The sequence below is a fragment of the Herpailurus yagouaroundi genome, unplaced genomic scaffold (genome assembly GCF_014898765.1).
Source record: "Herpailurus yagouaroundi ecotype Mexico unplaced genomic scaffold, PumYag 213, whole genome shotgun sequence".
NCBI lineage: Eukaryota > Metazoa > Chordata > Mammalia > Carnivora > Felidae > Herpailurus > Herpailurus yagouaroundi.
In genome coordinates, this window is record NW_024412444.1 from 12,349,528 (window position 1) to 12,369,013 (window position 19,486).

Genomic DNA, 19,486 nt, shown 5'->3' on the forward strand with positions numbered 1-19,486 from the left:
ATTCACAAACTGTGAGATCATGACCTGAGCTGAAGTTGAATGCTCAACTGACTGAGCCATCCAGGTGCCCCTGGTAGCCTTTTTATTATTGCTTCTCTTTTTATCTGCAGAGTTCTCATAGCTCAGAACTCAAAAGAGTCACTAAAGATGCCTCCCTACATTCATCACCTTGGGCTGCTATGAGAAAATACCACTTCTGGGGGACTTGAAAAACAGAAATGTATTTTCTCCCAGTTCTGGAGGCTGGATGTCCCAGATCAGGATGCCAACAAGGTTCGGTTCTGGTGAGGGGTCTCTTCCTGGCTCACAGATGGCCACCTTCTTGCTGTGCCCTCACAGGGCAGAGAGAGAGAGAGAACAAGCTCTTTAGTGTCTCTTCTGACAAGGGCCTCATCCTCATGACCTCGCGTAACACTGATCACCTCCCAAAGGCCTCATCTCCAAATACCATCACATCTCCAGCACATTAGGGGTTAGAGCTTCAACATAGGAATTTTGGAGGCACGTAGACATTTAGTCCTTGACACTCATTTCACTCAAACTGGCAGCATACAAGATTTCTGGAAATTGCATCTAAAAATAGAAAAACCCTGACAGCAGTACATAAAACATTAGTGATGGTTATCTCTTGATGGTATGATTAGAGGGGATTTTCTTCATTTTCTAGGAATTTAAGGTGTATTACTTTTATAACTGGAAAAAATAACAATATTATTTTCAAAAGGAGAACGAAATGCTATAGGATATAACATTCCATAATAATCTTGCAAATTTCAGAATCTTTTTATTTCATCTTCTTGAGGTTTTTCTGAGAATTGATAAAAATGTCTTTGGCACTTAGAGCACTTGGATGTTTGCACACAGTGGGACTCAATAAGTATTTGTTTCTCCTCATTTTCCTCTATTTAATGATGATGACAATGTAATGATTATTATATTGCTCCATGAGACATGCCACAGGCCATACAATAGAGGAAATTAAGGTAGAAAATAGCCACAAAATCAGGACAGATGTATTTGTTGCAAAGTTTTTCATATGAGTTAGTTATAAATAGGATAGGCCACTCATTGTCTTTATTTTTGGAACTCTTTAGTCTTTTAGATTCTTGAAAATGAATTGATAAAAAAAATTAGATCATAGTTTGTTTTTCATTAACATTCAAATACAAATGTAATAGAAGCTCCTTGGATCTGTACAATAAAAGAGCAGGTTGATAGGAAACCTACAGTCAAACTTTCAACATGATTCCTTCCCAAAACTGATTGGAGATTAATACCTGAGGTTGGGGAAGGGTTTTTCCCCTTTAAGAGCTCTCTCTTCTCTTTCTAACGCCTCATTTCTTACTATGCTCTATCTTGTGTATAGGGTCTGTCATTTCCTTAAAAAATTACCTATGGTTGGTTTTTTTTTCTCAATTCCATATTTGAGTGTAATATTTCTAGTTTTTTAACTCCGAAAGTCAGTAGGTTAGAGATGACCTTCAAGGTAGCAATGTTTTTGTCACTCAGGGAGCTGCTTGCCAAATAAATCATGACATTGTGATATTTTGGTTGCTGTAAATTTTCAATATTTAGTATATCAGGATTTAGTTATTTAATTGCACTGATGTCTGTATTCTAGATGAGAATCCTTCTCATTAGTAGATTTTAATTTTCTTCTCTGTCAGAGTCAATTCCAATCATGCCTTATAAATCCAGCTATAGAATGAATGCATGAACAAACCATTTTTATGTTTACAAGTAGACTAGAAATTATATGCTGGTAAACTATATCTGAAATTACAAATTAGTCCACTTAAATAGTGTGTGTGTGTGTGTGTGTGTGTGTGTGTGTGTGTGTGTGTGTGTATTAACACGTTAGATTGCTTTTATCCTTGTTGCTTTGGTAATCTGATTCCCAGGTATTAGACAAACCTATCTAGGCAACTCTCCATATTGTATTGACATATGATCTTTATTGGGAGCTAAAAGAATAATCTCACAAACAATCCTCAGAAGTGAAAAACATAAATTGTTCTGATTTCAGGGCTATGTCTATACCATAGATAATGTATTACTCCCAAAATTACTTTCTAAAATTCTGTTTTGATAATACTGAAAAAACAATTTTCTCTCTCTTTCTCTCACTCTGTCTCTCTCTTTTAACAACAGGACACAAAAATTGCTTCATTAGAGCGAAACATAAGGGATCTGGAGGATGAGATCCAGATGCTAAAAGCCAATGGTGTGCTGAACACTGAGGACCGTGAAGAAGAGATCAAACAAATAGAGGTTTACAAAAGTCACTCCAAGTTCATGAAAACCAAGGTATGGCCCAATGTTACAAACTTTTATACTCTTAATGTATAAGAGTATACATTAAGACTGGACTGTTATGACTTACATACATACTTCCCCAAATACCCACATAACTGGTTTTATGTGATATCATGAAATATGTGGACAATAATGAAGAAGGCAGAAGATTGTTAGTTCAGAAGTGTAGATTCCAAAAGGAAATCGGGGAACATTTTCGTTCAGATTTCTACTAATTAAGGTGTTCAAGATTTTCTAATGAGTAACTTTGATGTCTTGGGAATTAACATTTATTTTGAATAGTCCCCTGTCTTCCAAATTTCCCGAGTTTTCATAAGTTTGCTATTTTTGCAAAGTTTCTGTCATTGCCAAATTTTGACCCATCCCTAAGAAGGTGACTGTCTCAGAAGGTGTTGATCTTGGAAGCCAGTTTAACTCACTTCAATGGTATAAAGACATTTTGGTTTTAGCATAGTGTTTAAGGCAGAACTGATTTTGGATCCTAATGCTTAAATTCGCTTAAATTATTCAGCTTCTTTAAGCCTCAGTTTCTTCATCCATGAAATAGGAATGGAAAAAAGCAGAGACCTGCATCATTGATTGCTTTCACAATTCCAAGAGATTATGCATTTAAAGCACTTAGTCTCTTGATTGATCTCTAGAAAGCATTCAGTAAATGATGGTCATTGTTGTTGATAGTGTTACTATATTGTTGATATCTGTTGCTATAGAATATTTATAAAGTATAATTATAGTAACCCATTCTATTAATTTATATTGGTATTCCCAGTTTTAAGGAATTTGGTTTGTTATTTTTCAAAATTAAACTTTGGGCTGCAAATGAACCGAACAGCTATTACTTTTACCTATGCATAATTATTAATTTATGAATTGCCCCAAATAGATCTTTTGAGAGTTTGAGATGCTTTTATTTATCCCTGAATTTAAACCATTTTGCTTCTGGAAATAATAACCACACCAATTTTTAAAAATTCTTTTTTTTACCATGTGTTCTTAAGCACCCCTGTTATTGATTGTTCTAAGTTTTATTTTTGTTTGTTGCCTTATAAAATGCAGCAGAGTTAAGAGTCATGCAGACTTCTGTGAGGAAGCAGTGGAAGTGGAGAGAAAAAAATGTTTAAATGATAGTATGATTTTTATCATTGTGAAATACATGCATATTTATTGCAGAGAATTTGCAAATTATAGAGAGGAAATAGTAATATCCATCATCTACTTCACCACTTATGTCTCTGTGTGTATGTATGTGCGTTTCTCCAGGGAAAAAACAAAAATTTTCCTTACTTCTGCCAACTTTCCACTTATAAGTTGACATTGAGATTATGATTAAAACTTTGGATCAAGGAATTGAGGGAGATCTGAGGAGAGTGTCTAGTGGGTTTGAATGTAATCTTTTCCTTTCAAGGAGTTCCACAAAATGCAGAATGGGCTTCCCTGTTCAACCCTCCCTTCTAGTTTCTTTTTGCAGTCCTTCCCTCTCAGAGAGTTGAGCTAGGGTGCAGCAAGCATAGTGGTAGGGTAGCCTGTTGACCAAATGATGACCATTCACTCTTGCAATGAAACTATGAAGATACGAGTGAACTCATAATGTCTGGGAACATTACTGTTTTGACTTAAACCTTTCGTCCCATCCTGTCATTCAGCAGTGGAAGATAGTTCAAGCCACTTCTACAACTAAAAATGCCATGAAATTTGTCCAGGTGAATAACCACATATGCATATGGTTTTCAGCAAGCAACTCTTTACCTTATTAGCCCACAGGTGTCTGAGAGACTATCAGTCCTTGAGTTGGTTTTAACTTTTAATGTCTGATTACTTTTTAGAGTTCTTCCAAAAGTGGCTAGGTCAGAAGGATGTTTGAGTAGAGAAATGGAGTAAGGGGGAAAGAGTGTAGGCTGACACCTATAGTGGACTCTGGCAGATCTCTAGCCTGCCTTTTCTAGTTGAATGGCCTTGAGGAGTGAGTTATGTCATGCAACCACTTTCTTCTTGTATAAAATGGGGCAATACCATAATCCTTAAGAGGGAGACTTAGAGGTTTAAATGAAATAATGTAATTAAAATGCCTGGCTCAAAAAGCTAATTAATAATTATGCCCATTATTATTGAGGAAGTATTTATAATTACTAAATTGCTAAGAATTTAGTCCTGAGTGCTTTGTGTTTTGTGTTTTGTGGGATCCCAGAGTCTGTGTGAACTGATTCCAGTTGGGTAAATCATTTGTCATGGAACTTGTTATATTTTAGAGGCATGGATTGATACCCTTTAAAATTGGATGACTAGCATAGTTTATGGTCCATTGTGGCCTATTGGGATAACTTTTCTACAGAATTTATATGAATATGTTGCTTGTCAACATCATCACAGATATCTGAAGAGTTAATTCTTGCAATGATTATGTACGCACATTGATAGAACAATTGTTTAATGTCAACGTTAGAGTCTCTTGAACTCTTTCATTTATGCAGAGTTGCATGGATAAAACTTTCAGTGATGGATTTTGGATCTCTGTGTTCCTCAAAGACTTACTAAACCTTGGTTTTAGCAAATGGCACTGAGCTAGCTACTGAGGGGCTCTAAAAGTAGTGCATATTCAAAATATTACTCACTTCAAAGCCAATACTGACCACTTAGTTGGGAAAGTAAGAAATGTACTGGAAAAACTACCCCAAAGATTGGGTGGGAGGAGAGTTCACTTCTGGCTGGAGTAATGAAAGTTAATTAGGGTTAGTTAGTGTTGTTTGTTTGTTTGTTTTGTTTTTTTGTCTAAATAACCAGATTGTCAAAACAGCAATGACAGGTCTGGTGAAGAATGCAAACTGAAATCAGTGACTGAGCAAACTTAGAAGGATAAGTAAAAATACCATCCTACCCCAACTCCACACAGAGGAGGAAGTGGGAAGAACTCATGTCTATGTGAAATGGCAGATTTTCCAAAAGGGGAACAATGTTAGATTTAAATTGCAAACACCTAGAGGCTCTGAAACTTACTTTGGAAACGGAAATGTAGTTTTGAAACTCATTGGGTTTAGTGAGGCAGTGATAGAAATGGAAATCAGAAAGTGACTTTGGATCCCAACTAGCAAAAAATGCTGGATTTGAGGCAGGGATAGTTAACTTTAGAAACCGTTGTTTTAATGGTTTACAAAGACTCAGAGTCTTGGTAGAACATTTCAGAAATTCTTATGAAATGCTGCATAAGGAGGGGAGTGGAACTCTGGGAACCAAATCTGAAATTGCAGCTAAATATTGTTATGTCTTCTTGCTGTTTGCAGTGAATATATAGAAAGCTTTTTACTTCGGATTAAAAAAAATTTTTTTTTGTAATGTTTATTTATTTTTGAGAGACAGAGAGAGCACAAGCGGGAAGGGGCAGAGAGAGAGGGAGACGCAGAATCCAAAGCAGGCTCCAAGCTCTGAGATGTCAGCACAGTGCCCGATGCAGGGCTCGAACTCATGAGCCAGTGAGATCATGACCTGAGCCGAAGTTGGATGCTCAAATGACTGAGCCGCTCAGGCGCACCTAGAAAGCTTTTTAAAAGTACCCCAGGGAACTTCTTCTTACCTAGTGTTTTGGAGAGGCTCCTTAGGAGTGATTACTGTTTGCAAAGGCAGCGGGCTTGGAAGTGCTCTTCAATCTGAGTATTTCTTTAAAAGAAATCTAAAATGAGTTCTATTATGATTATTTGGAAGTTTGATACTTTTAAATAAAAAAATAATGGGCACCTGAGTGGCTCTGTCAGTTAAGCGTCCGATCTCAGCTTAGGTTATGATCTCATGGTTCACGGGTTCCAGCCTGGCATCAGGCTCTGTGCTGACAGCTGAGAGCCTGGAGCCTGCTTCAGACTCTGTCTCTGTCTCTCTCTGCCCCTCCCCTGCTTGCGTACTGTCTCTTTCTCTCTCTCTCAAATATAAATAAACCTTTTAAAAAATTAAAAAAAAATAAGATACAAAAATTCAACCTGCTTATGAAAAAAAATCCTAAAATTGGATAAACACATATTTATGTTCTATTTGGTTTTTAGGGGGGACATTTTAGCTGAAAATTGTTTTTATGACCCATTGGTGATAAAATTGACTCAGCATTTGATTGCTTTTCATTAACAGGGCATGACCTCAAATCAGTCTCAATCTCAATATGTAATTATTTGCTCTAAGTAGGTAATAAAGGCAGCTAATAATAATTCTTGTATATAAACTTATTTTTAAATATAAAAGTATGTTAGAATAGATAATTTTAAATGTTTCAGTGAAAATCTGATATGGAGACAATGTTGTGGTATATAAAGGAGTGCTACTTGCATTAATTATTAAAATAAGTAAAGCTTTACTGCATTTTACCTCCATTTGATCCTGAACAGATGACTGGGACTGGTAGAGCCTCTTGAAAACTTTGTGATTAAGTTAAGTAGCATTGAAGACCCTAATTGCTTTTATAAATATGATATCATAAAAAAAAAAAACATGACACAACATGTTTGCAAAGGTAGAAGGTGAATTGCAAAAATGTAAAATAGAGTTTAGAATCTCAACTTGTGCAAAGGCATGGATATCAGACATAGTTGGCCAGGATGGAAATCCCTGCATCTTGCAAGGCCTTTGGCATATGCCTGTTTTCCCTGAGAACTGAGACTCTGGGAGGCCTCCTGGGCCTCCAGTTTCTAGAAACTCCAATTTCTACTCTTAGCTCCAAAACTTAGAGGACTCAGACTGTGAGAACAGAATCTAGAGGCAATGGAAAGCATGAGTTGCCTTCAGGAGCACTGTTAAACCTTTAAGAATGGAATGTACCATGTAAATAATTGTTTTTCTGGCAGGGAAAGAATGATGGTATCCCCTGTTCTATTTGAGGCTTTGTTTCCAGTGTAACACATTTTTACATTTTTCATCTACTGATCTCAGTACTTCTGTATTAGTCACTCCCTCTGTTTTCAGAGTTTGCCAAAGACACCACTCTGCTGTCTTAGATCTCTTCTTTTATTCTGAATTTGTAACACATTTTCTTATTAACCTCCGAAGGATTACAAACCTCATAACCCAAACAGCATGATAATAAGCATATCACTTTCTAGACATGAGAGCTGTATCTGCAGTGAAAAAGAAGCTGTTTTCCTTGGCAAGGGAATGTTTTCAGGGTGTTGGTTGTGTCACAGACGTAAGTGGTGGAAGAACTTTCAGACGAGATGAAGTGTTCCTGATGTCCACATGGACTTCATATAAAGCATGTGATGTAATTCCGATTGGCTTTTCTTCTTGCCATCACAGAGACAGATCTTCCCCAGCCTCAGTTCCCATGTATGTTTGATTGCATCACTTTCCATTTTTATTGAGTTTATGGCTATAAAAGAAGCACAAGGCATATTTTTTATGGAAGAATATGATTTTCTACCCTGTAACTATATTCCCCTTAGAAAAGCCCTCTTCTGTTATTGTCTGCATAAAATATTTATTTAAAATTTACCTCATGGCAGTGATAGTCTGAAAGCTATTTAAAGTAAATGTCTATTTAATATTTATAGACTGAAATAGTTTTGTCATTATCAATCTATTTTTATTGAATAAAGTAGGTGTATGTAGAACCTGTCATGTTCTTCCTTCCTATTAAATGCCATTCTGTTGATCAAGTTAATTTCATTTAAATTTCTCTCTCAGTACCCCATTCCTACACTAGATTTCTACTCTGATACTTGTAGAAGTTAGCCCAGATCATTTTTTAATACTATAAACATCATCTTTGCTTAGGTATTTAAAGTTCAAAGTGTTTTTTAGTTTTATTTTAAGATGAATCAGTTTAATATGTGGAATCAACTAGATACTGTGCTATCAGCTGCAACTGCCTGTGATTTAGAACATACCTCATGGGAAGTATGCTGATATTGGGGCACCTGGGTGGCCCAGTCAGTTAAGCGTCCAATTTTGGCTCGGGTCATGATCTCACAGTTTGTGGGTTCAAGCCCCGTGTCAGGCTCTCTGCTGACAGCTCAGAGCCTGGAGCCTACTTCAAATTCTGTCTCTCTCTCTCCCCCCTTCCCCCTTCCCTGCTTGTGCTTTCTCTTAAAAATAAATAAATAAACATTAAAAAAAGAGAAAAGAATGCTGATCTTGCTGATCACAACATATTTAATTTCTTTTATAATTTTAGTTAATCCTAGTTTAGATTTTCCCTCTTTTTATTTATACTCAGCTCTTATTATATGGGAGACAGCGCGCGCGAGAGAAATGGAACTTACTTTTATTGCAGGTAAAAATGATAACAGACTCAGGATTCATTAAATTATAAAGAAAAAACTGTGTTTCATGTACTGTATATATCTGGTCAGTGCCACCATCTGTTCACACATACTCAGAGCAAATTGATAATCAATCACAAGTCCCTCTCAGTGAATCTTTAAGCATAGTCAGAATCCTTCTCATGACTGCCAGTCACTACTAAATCTTTAAATTTGGAAAGCAAGATGAAACCTATTTGTCTGCTGATCTAGTCTGATTTCATCCTGCAAATGAAACTCCATCTCAACCTTTCTACTGAATTGCACAGCCTGAACAATTACAAAGGTAGGGGTCTTATTTCTTTGTATACCCCCACTCCATTCATTCTTAACAGTTATTGTCAGTAGCTTGGTTCTTGTTTATGCAAGTTTTAATTGCTGAAAAGAACAAAAAGTGCTGGATGAAATATATTTTCAAAAGATAAATTTAAAAATGTACTTATGAACTGTAAAGTTAGGAAGAATCTCAAGGGTCAAAACTAAGCCAGAGCAGAGGGCTGGAGTGATAATAGAGCACTGGTTCTATCTTCTTGTTGGCATTTGCTAGATATGTGAACTTGAGCATTGATTTCCACAGTCATGGGGCACTGAAGGAAAAAGACAGAAGCCTGGGTCTGTTCAAGAGGAAGAGCCAAGTAGGAATTCCGCTACCACATTAAACTGGGATCCCAGACAGCCACACTCTTAGTACAAGGGTAAACTAAAAACCTCCCCACCGTATGTTTCTTCTACCTAGACTAGGAGAATCCAGGGAAAATAATCTATTTTAAAACTTTGAGCAAAGTGAAAGGTAAAAAAAACCTAGTTTTAAGAATCTATAACCACAGATAGCCCTTGCACCAACATACAATGTGAGGTGATCCAAAAACTTCAAGTAGAGAACGGAGTTTAAAGGGGTCCTTGGTTGATAGTGCCCCAGGTATCGGCAGAGACAAATGCTCTGAAGGCCCACATGTTCAACTTAGACCTCAAAGTTTTTCTCCAGATAAGAGTCCAAGAAACGAGCACACAGTAAAAATCTTTTAAAAATCACAAAGTTTGAAAAGAAACAAAAAAAGCTACCATAATTGATAGCTGGTAGAAAGAACAAACAGTACAATCAGAAGGCAAGGACTTCAGAAGTGGGAGTTTTAAGACAAACACTATGAAATAAGCATGTTTAATATGTTTAAACAAATAACAGAGGTGATTAAAAATATGAATAAGGGGAAAGAAACTATAAAGATATCAAGCACAAATTTATAAAGGACTTAACAAACTCAACACCCCAAAAACCAAATAATTCAGTGAAGAAATGGGCAAAAGACATGAATAGACACTTTTCCAAAGAAGACATCCAAATGGCTAACAGACACATGAAAAAATGCTCAACATCAGTCATCATCAGGGAAATACAAATTAAAACCACAATGAGATACCACCTCACTCCAGTCAGAATGGCTAAAATTAACAACTCAGGCAACAACAGATGTTGGCAAGGATATGAAGAAAGGAGGTCTCTTTTGCACTGCTGGTGGGAATGCAAACTGGTGCAGCCACTCTGGAAAACAGTATGGAGGTTCCTCAAAAAATTAAAAATAGAACTACCCTATGACCCAGCAATTGCACTACTAGGTATTTATACAAGGGATACAGGTGTGCTCTTTTGAAGGGGCACATGCACCCCAGTGTTTATAGGAGCACTATTGACAATAGCCAAACTGTGGAAAGAGCCCAAATGTCCATCGACAGATGAGTGGATAAAGGAGATATGGTGTGTGTGTGTGTGTGTGTGTGTGTGTGTGTGTGTGTGTACACACACACAATGGAGTATTACTCGGCCATCAGAAACAGTTAAATCTTGCCATTTGCAACTACGTAGGTGGAACTAGAGTGAAATTGGAGAAAGACAAATATCATATGACTTCACTCATATGAGGACTTTAAGATACAAAAAGATGAACATAAGGGAAGGGAAGTAAAAATAATATAAAAACAAGGAGGGGGACAAAACCTAAGAGACTCTTAAATACGGAGAACAAACTGAGGATTGTTGGAGGCGTTGTGGGTGGAGGGGTGGGCTAAATGGGTAAGGGGCATTAAGGAAGACACTTGTTGGGAGGAACGTTGGGTGTTATACATAGGGGATGAATCACTGGAATCTACTGAAATCATTGTTGCACTGTATGCTAATTAACTTGGATGTAAATTAAAAAAAAAAATAAAGACAACCAAAGAATGTCTAGAAATAGGAAAATATAAAAATGGAAATTTGAAAGTTTAATAAATCAGTTCAACTGCGGAATGATCATAGCAGAAAAGACATTTAATGAGCTGGAAAACGGAGTAGTATAAAGTAAATAAAAGATAAAAAGATGAATACATTATAATACATTATACATTAAAGATAAAGATAAAGAATACATTATAATACAAATACATTAAAGATAAATTAAGATACATAGAAGACAGAATAAACAGGTTTGGCATCTGTCTAATCAGAGTTCTAGAGGAAAAGAGAGATGGAGTAGGGACAAAATCACTACACAGAAGCTGTATTTGAAGAGTGGAAAGCTGAGAATTTTCCAAAACTAATGATAGATACAAGTCCATAAATTCAGGACTCTTTGAGTACCCCAAAGAGGAAAAGAAATCTGCCCATTTACATAAAATCTCAGAGGCAAAGAAAATGTTTTAAAAAGCCGTTAGAGGGATGCCTGGGTGGCTCAGTCGGTTGAGCGTCCAACATCGGCTCAGGTCATAATCTTGCAGTTCATGAGCTTGAGCCCCACGTTGAGCTCTGTGCTGACAGCTTGGAGCCTGGAGCCTGCTTTGGATTCTGTGTCTCCTTGTTTCTCTCTCTCCCCTTCCCCACTTACATTGTCTGTCTCTCTCTCTCAAAATTAAATAAACATTAAAAAAATTAAAAAGCAGTTAGAACATTTGTCCAAAGTAGATATATGAATGGCTAATAAGTATATGAAAAGATGCTTAATATCATTAGTCATTAGAGAAATCAAAACCACGATGACATATTACTTCATACCCACTGGAATGGCTATAAGTAAAAAGACTAACAAGTTTTGGTGAGAGTATGAAGAAATTAGAACCTTCATGTATTGGTAGTGGGGATGTGAAATGGTGCAGTCATTTTGGAAAACAGTTTAGAAGTTCCTCAGAATGCTAAACATACAGTTACCATATGGCCTAGAAGTTCCACACCTATATATATGTACACAAGAGAAATAAAAACATATGTCCACACAGACTTGCATATGAATGTTCTTAGAAGCATTATCCATAGTAGCCAGAACATGGAAACAATGTGAGTGTCCCTCAACTGGTGAATGGATAGACAAAATGTGGCATATTCATTCAGTGTAGTATTACTCAACAATAAAAAGGAATGAAGTACAGGTACATACTACAATATGAATGAACCTTGAAATGTCATGCTATGTGAGAGAAGACAGTCACAAAATACATATATTACAAGATTCCATTTATGTAAAATTCCCAGGATAGGCTAATTCATAGAAACAGAAAGTATATTACTAGTTGCTTAGGGCTGGGGGTAGAGAGTGGGGAATATGGAGAGTGACTTCTAATTGTTACGAGGTTTCTTTTTGGAATGAAGAAAATGCACTAAAGTTTGATTATGATGATGATTGCACAATTCTGTGAATATACTAAAAACCATCAACTCTGTGACTTAAGTGGTTGAATTGTATGGCATATAAATTATATTTCAATAACGCTATTTTAAAAAACAGCTAATGGAAAAAAGTCCCATTACCTGTAAAGGATTGAATTTGGAGTGATAGCTTGACTTCTTAAAAGCTTATGTTAGCCAGAAGATGGCTGAGAGAAAAAAATATCACTTAACCTAGAAAATTACTTTTAATGCTCAGCAACAATATTAAAAAAAGAATGATGTGGTATTTTTAGACAAAAAAATTGAGTTTGCCACCAAAAAAATCCCACTAAAAGAAATATAAATGATTCGTTTCAGGTATAAGGAGATTTCTAACAGAACATCTGATATGAAGGAATAATATTGAACAAACATAGTGACAAATGTGGTAAATCTAAATAAACATGGACTGTAAAGAAAGTAATGATGACGGGCATCTGGGTGGCTCAGTCGGTTAAGCATCCGACTTTGGCTCAGGTCATGATCTTGTGGTTTGTGGCTCTAGCCCGTGTCAGGCTCTGTGCTGATAGCTCAGAGCCTGAAGCCTGCTTTAGATTCGGTGCTTCCCTCTCTCTCTGCCCCTCCCCTGCTTGCATGCTGCTTCTCTCTCTCAAAAATAAATAAACATAAAAAATTAAAAAAAAAAAAGTAATGATGAGTTAAAAACAAAACAGGAAAGAACTAAAATACATGACAGCAATAACGTGTATGTCAAGGGGATGGTGGCTGAACTGAAAGTGTCTCAAGATCCTTATATTTTTCTGAAAGAAAGTAAGCATAGATTGACTTTAGACTTAGGTAAGTTAAAAATGTAAGCAAGCTATAATTTCTAGGGTAATAACTTAAAGGTTAGAAATAAATGAAATAAAATAAATATAAATAAAGGTTATAAGTCTTAAATGAGTAGAGGCAAAAAAAAATAGGATAAAAAAATCTTTCAAAAGGCAAGAACGAAAAGAAGAGAAATAGAAATGGCAATAAGGTAGGTGGTTGAAATAAATCACGTATGTCTGTAATGGTAATAAATGCTCCATTTAATTTTATCAGAGAGGATAAAAGAATATGGATATATGCTATTTGCAAGAGACATCTACAACATAAAGTTAATGATACATTGAAAATGAAAAAAGACACATTAGCCAAATATTAACTGTGACAAAGGTGTTACAGACTTTAAGGCAAAGAAACCATTTTTGAGCCAATGATTATAGACTTGCACTCAACAATTTTTGGATACATATTGTTTTCTAGCACACAGTGCACAAAATACATTTATGATAAATGACCGCATACTCTCATAAAGCAAGATACACTAATTTCAAATGATTAGTGTATTAGAGACCTTGTTCTCTATTCACAAAGCAAAGCAAGCAAGAAAAAACACAAAGATAACTAGGAAACATCCATGTATTTGTTGAGTAAGAAGCATAATTATTTGTGAGTTGAAGAATAATATATATGGAGATCAGAAAATATTTAGGACTGAGCAACAATATCAATATTATGTATCAAACTTGGGGCGCCTGGGTGGCTCAGTCGGTTGAGTGTCCGACTTCGGCTTGGGTCATGATCTCACAGTCTGTGAGTTTGAGCCCTGCATCGGGCTCTGTGCTGACAGCTCAGAGCCCGGGGCCTGTTTCAGATTCTGTGTCTCCCTCTCTCTGACCCTCCCTCATTCATGCTCTGTCTCTCTCTGTCTCAAAAATAAATAAACGTTAAAAAAAAATTAAAAAAAATTATGTATCAAACTAGTGGGATCAAGCTAAAATGATACTGACAGGGAAATTTACAGTCTTAAGATGTATTTGGAAAGAAAAAAAGGTGAAAGTTAGATAAGTATCTAACTTAGAAAATTATGAAAAGAAAATAGAATAAATCCAAAAAAGTAGTAGGAAAGAAATAATTAAAAAATAAAAGAAGAAATTAATGAAATAGAAAATAAGAATGTTAGGGGCGCCTGGATGGCTCAGGCGGTTAAGCGTCCGACTTCGGCTCAGGTCATGATCTCGCAGTCCGTGAGTTCGAGCCCCGCATCGGACTCTGCTGACAGCTCAGAGCCTGGAGCCTGTTTCAGATTCTGTGTCTCCCTCTCTCTCTGACCGTCCCCCGTTCATGCTCTGTCTTTCTCTGTCTCAAAAATAAAATAAAATGTTAAAAAATTTAAAAAAAAAGGAAAATAAGAATGTTAGACGACCAACACAGCCAAAATTGACTCTTTGAAGAGATTATTTAACATGACATGCCTCTGCTGAGACTCATCAAGAAAAAGAGAGTAAAACTAAAGAGTATTAGGATGAAGAAGACAGTCATAGATGCCATAGATATCAAAAGATAAGTGGTTTTATAAAAATTTTCTGCTAGGTCAAGGTGAGTATTTAGATAAAATGAAAAATTCTTAGGAGAAAAAAGTTATCAGAATTGATTCAAATAATTAGAAACATGAATATTCCTTTAACCACTGATGATGGATGAAGTAAGTAATGGTCTTTGGAGAAAGAAAATGCCAGCTTTAGCTGATTTTACTGTTGATTTCTAATAACACTAATGGGAAGATTTTAATTTTACACAAAACATTTCAGAACACATTAAAAAAAAGGAGCACTCTAAATTGGTACTAAAACCTGACAAGGACAGCACAAAATGGGAAAATTACAAACCAGTCTTATCCATAAACATAGATGAAAGATCCTGACAAAATAGCAAGCTGAATCCAGTAACATATAAAAAATACAGTACATTATGACTAAGTGGAGTTATTCATAGTTGTGCAAAGAGAGCTGAGTATTTTAAAAATCCATTAGTGTAATTCATTACAATAACATATTAAAGGTGAAAAGTGTGATAAATCATGAGATGCAGAATAAAATGTTTATTAATATTAAACATTCCTTAATGATTAAAAAAAAACAACTCTTGGCAAAGTTGTAATAAAAGGGAACTTTCTGAAACTTAAGAGCGCCTATAAAAAGCTAAAACAAACATCAAACTTAATGATGAAACATTGAAATTCTTCCCTTTAAGACCAAGAACAAGATGAAGGAGCCACAATTTCTACCAGGCCTCTCTGTCTTTCTGCCTGGCCGGTCCATGTGTCTGGTATGGGCTTCTTCACAGCTTGGTGGTTGGGGGGCAGTTAGACTTCTAACATGGTGGCCAGCTTCCAGCTGCCCGTCCTCCTATAGACAAGGTCCAGAACAGGCATGCTGACACTTTGGCTGCATCTAGCTGTTGAAGTAAGCCACAGTTTAGCCCAGGTTCAAGAGTAGGGTAAACAGACTCTACCTCTAGTTGTGAGGAGCAGCGTGTGTGGACAAGTGACAGTCATCTTTGGAGATCATTTACCACAACTCTGTCAGGCTGGCACAAATGTAAATGTCTGGTGACATAAGACATCGGCGAAGATGTGGCATGACTGGCACACTTAAACACTGCTTGGGACCCTGAAAGTGAATATAACAGCTTTGGTAAACATTTTGGTGTTCTCCAGTGAAGTTAAGGATGTGCATACTATGTAGTCCAGCAATTTAACTCCTAGATTATTTTTGCTACATATACCAGGTAATATATATAAGAATGTTCAGAATAGCACTTTTTGTTTTAACAAAAAAACCTGGAAACAAACCAAAATGTCTATTAATAGCAGAATGGGCAAATGAATTGTGGTGAAGTCTTACAGTGGAATTCAGTGAAAACAAATTTCATGTACAATAACATGATTTAATCTTCAGGACGTAAGATTGAGTAGAAAAAAGCAAAGTACTAAAAAGAAATACACAAAACAAATAAAGTTGAAATGCAAAAAAATATATGGTAAAAAGATAAGCAAGAAAATGACAAACACAAAATTGAGGGTGATAATTATTTCTGAAGGAGATAGAAATGGGTTGGGACACAGGTAATTCTAATGATCTTTTTGCTGAATTGAATGATGGATGTTTCTTGTATTATTTTTCCTTATACTTTACATCATTTTATGTTATTTTGTATCTTGTCAGTGTTTAATATAAACAAAAAATCTTTAATGCTTACTTTTTTGGAGGGGGGTAAGAATTCTTTTTTGTCAAACGATGCCCTTGAATGATCATTTCCACTGTGGAATGGCAGAGAAGGACCAGGGTATGTCTTGGGTTAATTACCTTCATTAGCAATCTGTTGACCCTTCTGAGGATAATGGTGAATAGTATATGTGATTTCATGGGTAAGTCTGTTCAGGAAGCTGCCATTCCACTGTGAAGCTTTGTTCTGAGTGGGGTTGGTGGTAGAAGACAGTCTGCTGACCTTACCTTTCTATTTTCTGTACTCTACGCCATCTTTACAGAGCCTCTCCAGACCTGTAAGAACTTCCAAAGCCATCTTTTTGGTTTTTTTTTTTAATGTTTATTTATTTTTGAGAAAGCTTATGCTGGGGAGGGGCAGACATAAGGGGACAGAGGATCCAAAGTGGGTTCTGCTCTGACAGCAGTGAGCCTGATGTGGGGCTCAAACTCATGAACCGTGAGATCATGACCTGAGCTAAAGGTGGACGCTAAACCGACTGAACCACCAAGGTGCCCCCCCGCCCAAGGCCATTTTTAAGCAAACTCGTGGCTTGCCTTGTTGGAGTAATGATCGCTATTGAAAATTAAGAGACATCGGTAGTTCTCAAATGTAAAGAATAGGAACTGTGGCTTCTAATTTCTTGCAATTTTGTTGCTGTTTCACAGATTGATCAGCTGAAGCAGGAGCTTTCAAAGAAGGAGTCAGAACTTCTTGCCTTACAAACAAAGCTTGAAACTCTTAGCAATCAAAATTCAGATTGCAAGCAACACATTGAAGTACTTAAAGAGTCGCTTACTGCCAAAGAACAGAGGGCTGCCATCCTTCAGACTGAGGTAAGGCACTGTTTCATGATGCCAGGCACCAGACGTTGAGTTGATAGAAAATGTCCTACCTGGACAGCTTTCTTTAGAAGATCCAAACCTTTGAGGCCAGATTTGTTTTGGATGTCAGATATTCCGGGGATTTTAGAAAGGTAAGACCCATTGCATGTATCCTAGATTGCATAAAACTCCCAGTGGGGATATAGTAACACCTTGTAAACAAACACATGACTATATCTGCAGAGAAAAATTCCGCATACTAAAGTAAGATAAATGAAGACTGTGTAAGTAGCATACTATCAGTTCATGTCTGATTGTGCCACCAAAAGAGTTTGCTTCACTCTGGAATTTTTTTTTTTTCATTTTTTTCAGAGTTTTTTGGATTTGGGAACCACAAATAAATCATTGGATCTAGAATGGTTTTATCAAAAATCATAAAAAAGTCAGAATGTCATCTGCCTTACTTACTGTGTGTCTGTATAGGTTCCCCGTCCTGGCACCCATGATTCCAGGGGTTTGTTACTTCCTAAAGGGTATCTTTACTTTTCAAGATTCTTTTACTCATTGAAGAAAGTCGATTTTTGTATGAGTTTCTTGAAAGAAATGTTGGTTTAAGTTTTGTGCAGTGGCAGTATCTAAGCCAATGAGGTTTTTCCGAGGTGCACTTATTGCTAATTGGAAAGAAGTGCTGGTTTGTTATTTCTTATTGAAACTTAGAAGAAAGCCTAATATAAGTTACTGTCCTATTTCCTTGCTTCTCCTCATTGGATTATATCTTTGGGCCTGCTAAGATAGGCAAAACACAAGCTAGTTACTATGTAAATAAAACAGTTGCCAGAAAATAAATTATTGCATGTGGGCAATAGCAAAGAATGCGATGAATCTCCCTGATGTTTTCTGTTGAGGCAGTATGTTAAGTGGGTTACTGTAGGAGAAGGCAATCTAATTGAGTTACATGTTCTCTCTTGAACTCTTTAAGCTGTGTTTTTGTACGTATATGCTTTTGGGTCTGTGGGGAGGTTTAGATTTTCCTTAGAAATAATATGGCCATGGAGTAGGCCTGTGCCCTCAGTCAGGGTGTAGCAGAGTGTCCAGAGGTGAAAGGAAACAACTTCCAGATTGGATAGGCCTTGGCATGGACCTGACTCAGCCCCTATGCACTTGACATTGGCTAATAGGCAGTTATTTGATTGCTGCAAACCAAAATGATCATTTTGGCCTCAGTGATGTAGATATCTCACATTTAAGAAAATCATTTTCAGTTTTATATAGTTTTATTGTGAATTTGAAAGCACGGATACTTTATTTTGCAAGGCAAACATTTGAACTGTGCCATAAATTGGAAGACAGCTTGTATCTCGTTTGAGGAGGCTGCAGTGAATAGTATCTAGAACTGTGCTAATACTGTAGCCACTAGTCACATGTGGCCATTCAAATTTAATTGAGATTCAGTAAGATTTAAAATGTAGTTTCTTAGCACATTAGCTAGCCATAGCACACTAGCCATACTTTAAGTATTTAATAGTCACATGTGACTACTGACTAGTGAATGAGAAAGCACAGCTATAGAACATTTCTGCTATCTAGCACTTGTCTAAATAGGGGTTAAAAACTATGGCTTGTGGGACAAATCTTGCCTTATACCTGTCTTTGTAAATAAAGTTTTATTAGAACATAGCTGCACCCTGTCATCTACCTGTTGTCTTTAGCTGCTTTTGTGCATTAACAGAACGATTTAATAGCGACAGAGACCATCTGTACCTTAAAACTGAAAATATTTACTCTCTGGCCCTGTACAGGAAAAGTTTCCCAAGCCCTGGCATTGTGATTTTGTAGGAAGAGGGTTGAGTGGGAGTTTGAATGCCTGGCTGGTCCTCTCTCTAGCAGTTGTACTCTGAACAGGGCCAGATTGTTTGCTGACCCCTGTTGTAGAACGGGGGTCCAGTTTTGTTTTCACAGTGGTTATTCACAACACACAGTTGTGTTGGGTTGGGGAAATACCAGCATTACTAATAAAGTTAGTGTAATTCTGTTGCTGTGTATTAGGTAGAAGGAAATTTGAGAAGCAAGGCAGTCTGCTGTGGTATTACTCAAACAGGGAGTCAGGCTTCTTGATGGTTCCTTTTCAGCAGGAAAGAAAGAAAAGTCAGCTCAGAAAGGCTCACTACCTCCCTCTCACTACCTTGCACAGATGAGTGCCATATCCTCTGGCCTCTTTCCCTCTTCTTATACTCTCCTCAGTATTTTACTCCTCTCAAATTAATGTAGTCCAAATTAGACCTATACATTTTTCATGAAAAAGACAGTGGTGAAATTAGGATAGCTTCTGTCCCATGCTCAATAATTAAAATGATCCAATAAAGAGATGG

General features: G+C 36.6%; 1 protein-coding gene across 17 annotated transcripts in view; it reads left to right on the forward strand.

Annotated features, from left to right (window-relative positions):
- Positions 1-19,486, forward strand: part of ERC2 (ELKS/RAB6-interacting/CAST family member 2) — a 939,781-nt gene that overhangs the window by 315,197 nt on the left and 605,098 nt on the right. For all 17 annotated transcript variants that reach the window (XR_005784479.1, XR_005784476.1, XR_005784477.1 and 14 more), the window contains 2 exons: positions 2,152-2,307; positions 16,962-17,129. Coding sequence is in view for 14 of the 17 variants with exons in the window: in XM_040454749.1 (XP_040310683.1) it covers positions 2,152-2,307; positions 16,962-17,129 (324 nt within the window). In the remaining 3 variants the exon portion in view is untranslated. The remainder of the gene's footprint in view (positions 1-2,151; positions 2,308-16,961; positions 17,130-19,486) is intronic.